The sequence below is a fragment of the Oncorhynchus nerka genome, unplaced genomic scaffold, assembly GCF_034236695.1.
Source record: "Oncorhynchus nerka isolate Pitt River unplaced genomic scaffold, Oner_Uvic_2.0 unplaced_scaffold_1597, whole genome shotgun sequence".
In the NCBI taxonomy this organism is placed as follows: domain Eukaryota; kingdom Metazoa; phylum Chordata; class Actinopteri; order Salmoniformes; family Salmonidae; genus Oncorhynchus; species Oncorhynchus nerka.
The window spans coordinates 54888-66880 of record NW_027039724.1 but is presented as its reverse complement, the minus strand read 5'-3'; the positions used below and the strand labels follow the sequence as shown (position 1 = coordinate 66880).

Below are 11993 nucleotides of genomic sequence, written 5' to 3'. Positions count from 1 at the left end.
CCTGTTTTAAATGTATGTCGTTCTGTCCTTAAGCTGTTCCTCTGTATTATGTCATGTTTCATGTGGACCTCAGGAAGAGGAGCTGCTGCTTCCGCAACAGATAATGATTCTAGTAAAATACCAAATATCAAAAAACACACATGCACTGAAGTTGCGAAACTGACCAACTCTCTCCCCCCTCTCTTTCCCTCTCCCTAGGTCTGTGGTGATGCCCATAGCTAATGAATTTGCTCCTGACGTGGTGCTGGTGTCCTCAGGCTTCGACGCTGTCGAGGGTCACCCTCCTCCCCTAGGCGGTTACACCCTCACCTCCAAATGTACGTTTATGTGTAAAGTAGCACTGGTGCAATGATGTCTGGATCTGTTCTTTTGTTAGCTGACGCCTGAGGTCCAGACACACAACATGACAGACAGAAGATGTGGACACCACTCATTTAATGGGGTGTCCACATACTAGTGTCATGCACTGTGTTCTTTGCTGCTGTGGTATACAGTGCATTCTGGAAGTATTCAGACCCCTTGACTTGTTCCACATTTTGTTGCGTTACAGCCTTATTCTAAAATGGATGAAATAAAAAATGTTCGTCATCAATCTACAGACAATACCTCATAATGACAAATAAAAACAGATTTTTTTTAAACGTTTTACAAATGTATACAATGTATACAAAAAAAACTAACAGAAATACCTTATTTGCATAAGTAATCAGACCCTGTTAGACTCAAAATTGTGCTCAGGTGCATCCTGTTTCCATTGATCATCCTTGAGATGTTTTACCTGTGGTGAATTTAATTGATTGGACATGATTTGGAAAGGCACACACCTGTCTATAGAAGGTCCCACAGCTGACAGTGCATGTCAGAGCAAACAATAAGCCCCCAAGACTCTTCCTAGAGATGGCCGCCCGGCCAAACTGAGCAATCGTGGGAGAAGGGCCTTGGTCAGGGAGGTGACCATGAACACGATGGCCATTCTGACAGAGCTGAAAATAGCTGTGCAGCAACGCTCCCAATCCAACCTGACAGAGCTTGAGAGGATCTGCAGAGAAGAACAGGGGAAACTCCTCAAATACAGTTGTGCCAAGCTTTTAGCGTCATACCCAAGAAGAATCGATGCTGTAGTCACTGCCAAACGTGCTTCAACAAAGTACAGAGTAAAGGGTCTGAATACTTATGTAAATGTGATATTTCTGTTTTTATTTTTATAATTTAATACAGAATTTCCAAAAACCTCTTCTTGCTTTGTCATTATGGGGTATTGTGTGTAGATTGATGAGGAAAAACATGTATTTAATCAATTTTAGAATAAGGCTGTAACGTAACAAAATGTGGAAAAAGTCAAGGGGTCTGAGTACTTTCCGAATGCACTGTATTGATGATCCCTCTCTCTGCCCCTCCCTTCACACACACACACCCTCCCCTGCAGGTTTTGGGTACCTGACGCGTCAGCTGATGACCCTGGCGGAGGGTCGCGTGGTGCTGGCATTGGAGGGAGGTCACGACCTCATGGCCATCTGTGACGCCTCCGAGGCCTGCGTCTCCGCTCTGCTGGGCAACCAGGTGAGGGAAGGAGGGAGAAAGGAAGAGGGGGGGGGGGGTTAGGAAGTGTAATGATAAGACATTTATAGTGGTCTGGTGAAGAAGTGAAAAGGAGAGGGAATGGATGAATGGTGAAGGTGGACTGGTGTGTGTCCGGTTATCAGATAGCACAGTTTGACAGTGTGTATGCGTTGTCCACAGCTGGTTCCTCTCCCTCAGACGCTTCTGGAGCAGAGACCCAACCAGAATGCTGTGTGCTCCATAGAGAAGGTTATAGAAACACACAGTGAGTACCAAGCACAGTTTCCTATCTGAGATTGAAGAGGCAGGAAATTCTCCCTCAACTTATTCCAGTCTTAAAGGTTGAGTAAGCTAGATTTTTTTGTCCACAAATTTACCCATATTTCTATTAGATGTACTGTAAATAGTTTATGATTAGTGAATGCCGTAATTTAATTATTTTGTTAGATGCTGCTCCTTATTAGCTGAAATCAAATTTTCGCTATCGCGCTAGCTGTTCAGGCCAAACCTAGTGTTGAATCATGGGAATTTGTTGCCCTATGCAGACATTCTCTTTCTTCCAAGGCACGTGTTACTAGGCAACCCCCGGACTTGCCCGGGCAGGCCTGCCCCTTCCTGGGCCTGGGCTATAGCCAGCGTGAGAAATGTTTGTGCTCTGAAACTAAATAAATACTACACTCTGACCCACAAAACAGGATAGTGCTAGACAAATCAAGGAATGTAAACTTCAAAGCGTGATGTAGTTTTATTGGGATTTGTAGCTGTTGTTGGTAAGTAATGGATCTGCTAGCTTCTGAAGTTAACTTACTGATCCTTTAACATTGTTCACTCTCTATCCTCCCTTTCTCCTCCGTCCCTCTCCCCGCTCGCTATCCCTCCCTCCCTCCCTCCCTCCCTCCCTCCCTCCCTCCCTCCCCTCTCTCCTCCGTCCCTCTCCCCGCTCGCTATCCCTCCCTCCCTCCCTCCCTCTCTCCTCTGTCCCTCTCCCCGCTCGCTATCCCTCCCTCTCTCCTCTGTCCCTCTCCCCGCTCGCTATCCCTCCCTGCCTCCCTCCCTCTCTCCTCCGTCCCTCTCCCCGCTCGCTATCCCTCCCTGCCTCCCTCCCTCCCTCCCTCTCTCCTCCGTCCCTCTCCCCGCTCGCTATCCCTCCCTGCCTCCCTCCCTCCGTCCCTCTCCCCCGCTCGCTATCCCTCCCTGCCTCCCTCCCTCTCCCCCGCTCGCTATCCCTCCCTGCCTCCCTCCCTCCCTCCGCTCGCTATCCCTCCCTGCCTCCCTCCCTCCCTGCCTCCCTCCCTCCCTCCCTCTTTCTCCAGGTAAGTACTGGCGCTCCATGCAGCGTGGCTCCCCCAGGCTGGGCCTGTCTGTGCTGGAGGCTCAGAGAGGAGACTCGGAGGAGGCTGAGACCGTCAGCGCCATGGCCTCTCTCTCTGTGGCCAACAAACAGAGGTAGGTCACCATAGCTACTATCAGTTCTATTGAGATGCACCCATTTTGCTTACGCACCTTTCTCTCCTCTTGTTCCCCTTAGCAGGTCGGAGGAGGAACCCATGGAGGAGGAAGCACCATTATAGCGGGGGAAGCATAAGGGCGTCGCACCGTGACTGTCGGCCTCTGCAGCTCGGAAGACTACCTTCTGGAGAGTCTCGACTGTCCCTTTCATTTAGTCCCTCCGCGCCGTGCCTATCACCTTGATTGGCAGCTCCTCTGCCAATGAGAGAGAGGGATGGGCTTCAGAGTAGGGAGTCAATGGGGATACGATATGAAGGATGGAAGTGACAAAGCGCTGCAGCCAGACAGCTCAGCGTGGTCAGCTCACCGTGACTCTAAAGAGACGTTTGTTTCTGCCAGTCAGACTGAGGCAGCCCCAGAAGACACCCCAGCACCGAGGCAGTGGGTTCTCAGAGTGGAGGCGGATAATGGAAGTCTACTCCTGAAGGGAAAGATCTGGTGCTTTACAGAGCTCCCCCGTGGCCAAATATGGAGACAGAGGACAGGACAAGTCCGGCTGTTACACACAGCGTGGACATTTATTTTCTCTCCTGCTTTTTTCCCCCTAAATGGAGGACATGCTACTGATGGAGATGGTGGTTACTGATGAGAGATGGCGGACAACAAAGCCCCTAGGAGAATTGTCGGGCTGTCATTGGCTGAGGACAGTAGACTTGACTGTGGTTGGCCGTTGAGCAAGCGGCCTTTGCCGTTATTGGATGATGAGTCTATTGGATCTTTGCCTTACTGATGCAGCTGGTAGTTCTGTGATGGTCCACCAATGAGAGAGTGCCTTTGTGAAGCTCTGATGGATTTCAGGATTGTGTCAGAAATTAAGATTGCCTTAAATGATGATCCTGACCAGGGGAGAGAGAGAAATACATTTTCCTGTTTGATAGAGGACGGGATGGTGGAAAAAATGATCTTTCAGCATGTTTACCAGGATTGTGATGTAGACAGCGTTTGTCTCTCACAGCCTCTTTTAGAGGTCATTATACCTTTGGATTGATATATTTTTCTGTAAAAATGCTTCAAAAAGGTAGTTGCAAGCAAACATTTGAAACGTTCAACTTCCAGTTGGTTCGTAAAGCACTGTTGAAGGTTAGCATTTAGCCTTATGTAGCTTCCCTTTATCACATAACCAATCGCTAACGGAGAAAAAGCATGTCTGACCAGAAAGACCTGTCGGTTGCAAGGTTAGAAAGTTATCCAAAAACTAGTCGAGCAAAAAAAAAAGCCAAAGCATGAGTTTGCATCCAGCTCTTTCGTACCACTAGTAACAGCAGGCATACACAGTATTACTACTGGCTTTTCATACCAAGCACACTGTCCGAGAGCTAACGGATCAAACATGTATGTCTCAACCTTTTGTTAAATAACTATTGAATTCCAATGTATTGTTTGGCAACTACCTTAGTTAATAGTTACTATAAACATCTTGTCATGTATATTGAATTGAACATATTGTGAAGCCAAGTGTTAATTTGCCATCTTTGAAACTATCATTTCCACATCAAGCTAGTCAATTGACTAAACCATCATCAACTTTTTCTTAATCAACGATCTCAAGTGGGTGACAATTCTATTTTTGGCATGTATGAAAATCTCTAGTTTGTAACATACTTTTTATATTTGCGTATTTGTCCTTTTGCGTTGTTACTCTGTACAGTTGATGTGCCACTTGCTCTTAGTGTCCTCATCATGCATTGGGATGGAGATCAGCCTTTCTGCTTTATACCATGATTCCAGCAATTGTCTATTTACTTACAGAATGATCCAGTTTACAGAGAGGTTCTACATGGAAAACCTAGAAATATATTATATCCGTAGCCTAGAGCATGAGAGCTATGACGTTGTGAAAGAGAATAGCTATGGCAAAGATGGTCTCACTGGTTGGAGCAGCCCTGCACTCAGCAGCAGTCTCTGTTAAATAACTCTAAAGACCTTATGTGGGGGGTTGAGGTTGACTGCACTGTTTTTAAACTGGTCTCTGTTCCACACACCTGGTTGGAGCAGCCCTGCACTCAGCAGCAGCACTGTTTTAAATGCCCTGGTCTCTGTTCAGCAGCACTGTCTCTTTTAAACTGGCCCTGGTTGGAGCAGCCCTGCACTCAGCAGCACTGTATGTGGTCTCTGTTCCACACACTGTTTTAAACTGGCCCTGGTTGGAGCAGCCCTGCACTCAGCAGCACTGTATGTGGTCTCTGTTCCACACTGTTTAAACTGTTTTAAACTGGCCCTGGTTGGAGCAGCCCTGCACTGGCCAGCAGCACTGTATGTGGTCTCTCTGTTGGCCCCACACACTGTCTTTTAAACTGGCCCTGGTTGGAGCAGCCCTGCACTCAGCAGCACTGTATGTGGTCTCTGTTCCACACACTGTTTTAAACTGGCCCTGGTTGGAGCAGCCCTGCACTCAGCAGCACTGTATGTGGTCTCTGTTCCACACACTGTTTTAAACTGGCCCTGGTTGGAGCAGCCCTGCACTCAGCAGCACTGTATGTTGTGGTCTCTGTTCCACACACTGTTTTAAACTGGCCCTGGTTGGAGCAGCCCTGCACTCAGCAGCACTGTATGTGGTCTCTGTTCCACACACTGTTTTAAACTGGCCCTGGTTGGAGCAGCCCTGCACTCAGCAGCACTGTATGTTGTGGTCTCTGTTCCACACACTGTTTTAAACTGGCCCTGGTTGGAGCAGCCCTGCACTCAGCAGCACTGTGCATGTGGTCTCTGTTCCACACACTGTTTTAAACTGGCCCTGGTTGGAGCAGCCCTGCACTCAGCAGCACTGTATGTGGTCTCTGTTCCACACACTGTTTTAAACTGGCCCTGCCCTTCAGCAGCACACACTGTTTTAAACTGGCCCTGGTTGGAGCAGCCCTGCACTCAGCAGCACTGTATGTGGTCTCTGTTCCACACACTGTTTTAAACTGGCCCTGGTTGGAGCAGCCCTGCACTCAGCAGCACTGTATGTTGTGGTCTCTGTTCCACACACTGTTTTAAACTGGCCCTGGCCCTGCACTCAGCAGTGTGGTCTCTGTTCCACACAGCAGCCCTGGTTGGAGCAGCCCTGCACTCAGCAGCACTGTATGTGGTCTCTGTTCCACACACTGTTTTAAACTGGCCCTGGTTGGAGCAGCCCTGCACTCAGCAGCACATGTGGTCTCTGTTATGTAAACTGGCCCTGGGTTGGAGCAGCCCTGCACTCAGCAGCACAGTGGTCTCTGTTCCACACACTGTTTTAAACTGCTGTGGTCTCACACACTGTTTTAAACTGGCCCTGGTTGGAGCAGCCCTGCACTCAGCAGCACTGTATGTGGTCTCTGTTCCACACACTGTTTTAAACTGGCCCTGGTTGGAGCAGCCCTGCACTCAGCAGCACTGTATGTTGTGGTCTCTGTTCCACACACTGTTTTAAACTGGCCCTGGTTGGAGCAGCCCTGCACTCAGCAGCACTGTATGTGGTCTCTGTTCCACACACTGTTTTAAACTGGCCCTGGTTGGAGCAGCCCTGCACTCAGCAGCACTGTATGTGGTCTCTGTTCCACACACTGTTTTAAACTGGCCCTGGTTGGAGCAGCCCTGCACTCAGCACTGTATGTGGTCTCTGCACTGTTTTTAAACTGGCCCTGTTGGAGCAGCCCTGTCTCTGTTCCACACACTGTTTTAAACTGGCCCTGGTTGGAGCAGCCCTGCACTCAGCAGCACTGTATGTGGTCTCTGTTCCACACACTGTTTTAAACTGGCCCTGGTTGGAGCAGCCCTGCACTCAGCAGCACTGTATGTGGTCTCTGTTCCACACACTGTTTTAAACTGGCCCTGGTTGGAGCAGCCCTGCACTCAGCAGCACTGTATGTGGTCTCTGTTCCTGTTTTAAACTGGCCCTGGTTGGACATTTGTTTTTGTTACTGTAAACTGGCCCTGGTTGTTCCTGGTCTCTGTTCCACACACTGTTTTAAACTGTGGAGCAGCCCTGCTAGACTGTTCCACACACTGTTTTAAACTAGACTCAGCAGCATGTTCCACACTGGGCATTTTCAGCAGCAATGTTGTGGTCTCTGTTCCACACATTTGTTTTTGTACTGTATTGTTCCTGGCTGCACTGTAGCTAGACTAGACTAGCATGGGGCATTTTTGACTTCGTTTGACTTTGGGACCAACCAAAATGACATACCGAGGTTACTTCTGACACCATAACACACTGTTGTTGATTTGATAGCATGGTTACTGCTGTCCTGCCATAGTTACTGCTGTGCTGACATGGTTACTGTACATTAGCATACCTCCACTTCAGAAAATGTTGTGACATCACTTCTTCCTGTTGTAGCTACATTAGTCAGGTTGTCAAGAAAACAGAGTCATGATATTAGTGGGTTGGCATGGTTTCATTGTAGTTCAAACTATTCTCATCCCTAGTAAATAACTCCTTTTAGTTTTCAATAATGTTCTTACACTAATTTTGGTAGTATCATGTTTACTTTTCATGATTTAGTAAACATTCTATTTTTTGCTTTGCTTTGTGTTTGCTCTCAGATTCACCATTCCTATGAATTGTTTCAGAGCCCCAGGGTTTGGTATGTTCCTTTAAAAAATATTTCTTTAACGGCCTCTAATTCTCTGCATGGTTTGTCTGTCCGCATGCCTGTCTGGCTGTACGTCTGTGTAACACTGGATTTGCACAGTAGAAGAAAACTGGAGGACTAAATCCTATCCCAGAAAACCCAGCGTGAATGTCTCTTCTTCTTTGGTGTTCTAAGGATACAAAGGACTTAACTTGTCAAAATGAATTCCACATTAGATTTTTTAAATGTAAATGCTCAGTTTTTGTGGGAAATTACCCAGCACTTAAACAAGATAATGGACAATAGACTTGACTGTGTTTAGAGTAAGAGGAATATGGATTAGCTAGGCTAATCTCTGAGTGTATTTATGCTGGCTTCACATGCTCATGGGAAATGGGGAAGTGGAACAATTAAGTCCGACATGATTGTGTTTAGGTGCTTTTGAAGTCGGAAAAATTCTTCAACCAATAGGATTTTAGCTAGCTTATCAAGGTTGCTAATAATAAAGTTAGCTAGCTTGCTTAACATTGACAATATGGTCAAACTAGCTACCTTCTCCATATTGATGAGGTCGTAGTTGTCAAACTGATTTGTTATTTTTTGGTTGAAAAGTTCAAAGGTCAGTGGTGAAACATCACAACTCGCCAACTCGGGCAACAACATCTTCTGTTTCCCACTTGAAATTCCGACTTGGAGGTTCGCTCAAGTGAAACTTCTCAGTTGGAAATAGGAACTTCCGATACCACATGAACGTGGCATTACTTCCATCTAGACTGCTCGTCTCTTCCTAAGAGTGTTTCTAGGGTGTTGGGGACAGACACAAAAAGTAGACGATGGCTAAAACATCCTTTAAAACACTCCATATGTGGTTGATTGGGAAGGGAATTTTCTGCAGACTCTTATCCACTTAAGCCAGTTGTATTTAAAACCACTGTGGTTAAAAAGAGCTATTCTCGGTTTACATATGTAAATGAAAAAGTTATTTTTGTTTTCTTTCCATTCCATTGTTACAAATGATATCTTGTTGGGACCTATATGCTTTTGACATTTTGTCTCAGACATAAACTCTAAAATATATTTCTGAAAAATGAAGCCGTCTTGTGTGTTAATTGTGATGCTATATTTATGAATCCAAAAATGTATAGTTACCAGACCTATGTCAAGTCAATATGTTCTTGAGTATCAAAGGCCCTGTCCAGAAACCACAACCGTCCTAGGCACTGGTGTAGATCTGGGCCAGTATTCATAAAGCGTCTCAGAGTAGAGAGTCCTGATCTAAGATCAGTTTGTCCTTCTTGATAATGAATTAAGATTACTGAACAGAAGACCCTAGATCAGCAACCCTACTCTGAGACGTTTGATCCGTACGACCACTGAAATGATTAGAGACCCTGAGAGAGTTTGGGGAGAGAGTCTCTGTTTGCTACTCGCTGGGTGAACCATGTACCTGCTACTGGCTGGGTGAACCATGTACCTGCTACTCTCTGGGTGAACCATGTACCTGCTACTGGCTGGGTGAACCATGTACCTGCTACTGGCTGGGTGAACCATGTACCTGCTACTGGCTGGGTGAACCATGTACCTGCTACTGGCTGGGTGAACCATGTACCTGCTACTGGCTGGGTGAACCATGTACCTGCTACTGGCTGGGTGAACCATGTACCTGCTACTGGCTGGGTGAACCATGTACCTGCTACTGGCTGGGTGAACCATGTACCTGCAGGGGGGTCGTAACAGCAGTGTGACACATTATACTGTAACTTCCCCTGCTACTCGCTGGGTGAACCATGTACCTGCTACTCGCTGGGTGAACCATGTACCTGCTACTCGCTGGGTGAACCATGTACCTGCTACTGGCTGGGTGAACCATGTACCTGCTACTGGCTGGGTGAACCATGTACCTGCTACTCGCTGGGTGAACCATGTACCTGCAGGGGGGTCGTAACAGCAGCGTGACACATTATACTGTAACTTCCCCTGCTACTCGCTGGGTGAACCATGTACCTGCTACTCGCTGGGTGAACCATGTACCTGCTACTCACTGGGTGAACCATGTACCTGCAGGGGGGTCGTAACAGCAGGGTGACACATTGTACTGTAACTTTCCCTGCTACTCGCTGGGTGAACCATGTACCTGCTACTCGCTGGGTGAACCATGTACCTGCAGGGGGGTCGTAACAGCAGCGTGACACATTATACTGTAACTTCCCCTGCTACTCGCTGGGTGAACCATGTACCTGCTACTCGCTTGGTGAACCATGTACCTGCTACTCGCTGGGTGAACCATGTACCTGCTACTCGCTGGGTGAACCATGTACCTGCAGGGGGGTCGTAACAGCAGCGTGACACATTATACTGTACTGGCTTGAACCCCCCTGCTACTACCGCTGGGTGAACCATGTACCTGCTACTCTGGCTGGGTGAACCATGTACCTGCTACTCACTGGGTGAACCATGTACCTGCTACTGGCTGGGTGAACCATGTACCTGCTACTGGCTGGGTGAACCAGCAGGGTGACACATTGTACTGTAACTTTCCTGCTACTCGCTGGGTGAACCATGTACCTGCTACTCGCTGGGTGAACCATGTACCTGCAGGGGGTCTAACAGCAGGGTGACACCATGTAACTTTCCCTGCTACTGGCTGGGTGAACCATGTACCTGCTACTCGCTGGGTGAACCATGTACCTGCTGGGTGAACCTACCTGCTACTGGGGTGAACCATGTACCTGCTACTGGCTGGGTGAACCATGTACCTGCAGGGGGTCGTAACAGCAGGGTGACACATTATACTGTAACTTTCCCTGCTACTCGCCCTGCTACTCGCTGGGTGAACCATGTACCTGCAGGGGTCGTGAACCATGTAACTTCCCTGCTACTCGCTGGGTGAACCATGTACCTGCTACTCGCTGGGTGAACCATGTACCTGCTACTCGCTGGGTGAACCATGTACCTGCTACTCGCTGGGTGAACCATGTACCTGGGTGAACCATGTACCTGCTACTGCTGGGTGAACCATGTGAACCATGTACCTGCTACTGGCTGGGTGAACCATGTACCTGCTACTGGCTGGGTGAACCATGTACCTGCTACTGGCTGGGTGAACCATGTACCTGCTACTGGCTGGGTGAACCATGTACCTGCAGGTGAACCATGTACCTGTCGTAACAGCAGGGTGACACATTGTACTGTAACTTTGAACCCCTGCTACTCGCTGGGTGAACCATGTACCTGCTACTCGCTGGGTGAACCATGTACCTGCAGGGGGGTCGTAACAGCAGCGTGACACATTATACTGTAACTTCCCCTGCTACTCGCTGGGTGAACCATGTACCTGCTACTCGCTTGGTGAACCATGTACCTGCTACTCGCTGGGTGAACCATGTACCTGCTACTCGCTGGGTGAACCATGTACCTGCAGGGGGGTCGTAACAGCAGCGTGACACATTATACTGTAACTTCCCCTGCTACTCGCTTGGTGAACCATGTACCTGCTACTCGCTGGGTGAACCATGTACCTGCTACTGGCTGGGTGAACCATGTACCTGCTACTCGCTGGGTGAACCATGTACCTGCTACTGGCTGGGTGAACCATGTACCTGCTACTGGCTGGGTGAACCATGTACCTGCTACTGGCTGGGTGAACCATGTACCTGCTACTCGCTGGGTGAACCATGTACCTGCTACTCTCTGGGTGAACCATGTACCTGCTACTCTCTGGGTGAACCATGTACCTGCTACTCGCTGGGTGAACCATGTACCTGCTACTCGCTGGGTGAACCATGTACCTGCTACTGGCTGGGTGAACCATGTACCTGCAGGGGGGTCGTAACAGCAGGGTGACACATTGTACTGTAACTTTCCCTGCTACTCTCTGGGTGAACCATGTACCTGCTACTCGCTGGGTGAACCATGTACCTGCTACTGGCTGGGTGAACCATGTACCTGCTACTGGCTGGGTGAACCATGTACCTGCTACTGGCTGGGTGAACCATGTACCTGCTACTGGCTGGGTGAACCATGTACCTGCTACTGGCTGGGTGAACCATGTACCTGCTACTGGCTGGGTGAACCATGTACCTGCTACTCGCTGGGTGAACCATGTACCTGCTACTCTCTGGGTGAACCATGTACCTGCTACTCTCTGGGTGAACCATGTACCTGCTACTCGCTGGGTGAACCATGTACCTGCTACTAGCTGGGTGAACCATGTACCTGCTACTCGCTGGGTGAACTATGTACCTGCTACTCGCTGGGTGAACTATGTACCTGCTACTCGCTGGGTGAACCATGTACCTGCTACTCGCTGGGTGAACCATGTACCTGCTACTCGCTGGGTGAACCATGTACCTGCTACTGGCTGGGTGAACCATGTACCTGCAGGGG

General features: G+C 48.5%; 1 protein-coding gene across 1 annotated transcript in view; it reads left to right on the top strand.

The window, feature by feature from the left end:
- Positions 1 to 4670, top strand: part of LOC135568444 (histone deacetylase 4-like) — a 9722-nt gene extending 5052 nt beyond the window's left edge. The window contains exons 4-8 of the mRNA XM_065015227.1: positions 199 to 317; positions 1427 to 1560; positions 1741 to 1825; positions 2874 to 3006; positions 3089 to 4670. Of these exons, the coding sequence (XP_064871299.1) occupies positions 199 to 317; positions 1427 to 1560; positions 1741 to 1825; positions 2874 to 3006; positions 3089 to 3131 (514 nt within the window). The 3' untranslated portion in view covers positions 3132 to 4670. The remainder of the gene's footprint in view (positions 1 to 198; positions 318 to 1426; positions 1561 to 1740; positions 1826 to 2873; positions 3007 to 3088) is intronic.
- Positions 4671 to 11993: the final 7323 nt, after the last annotated feature.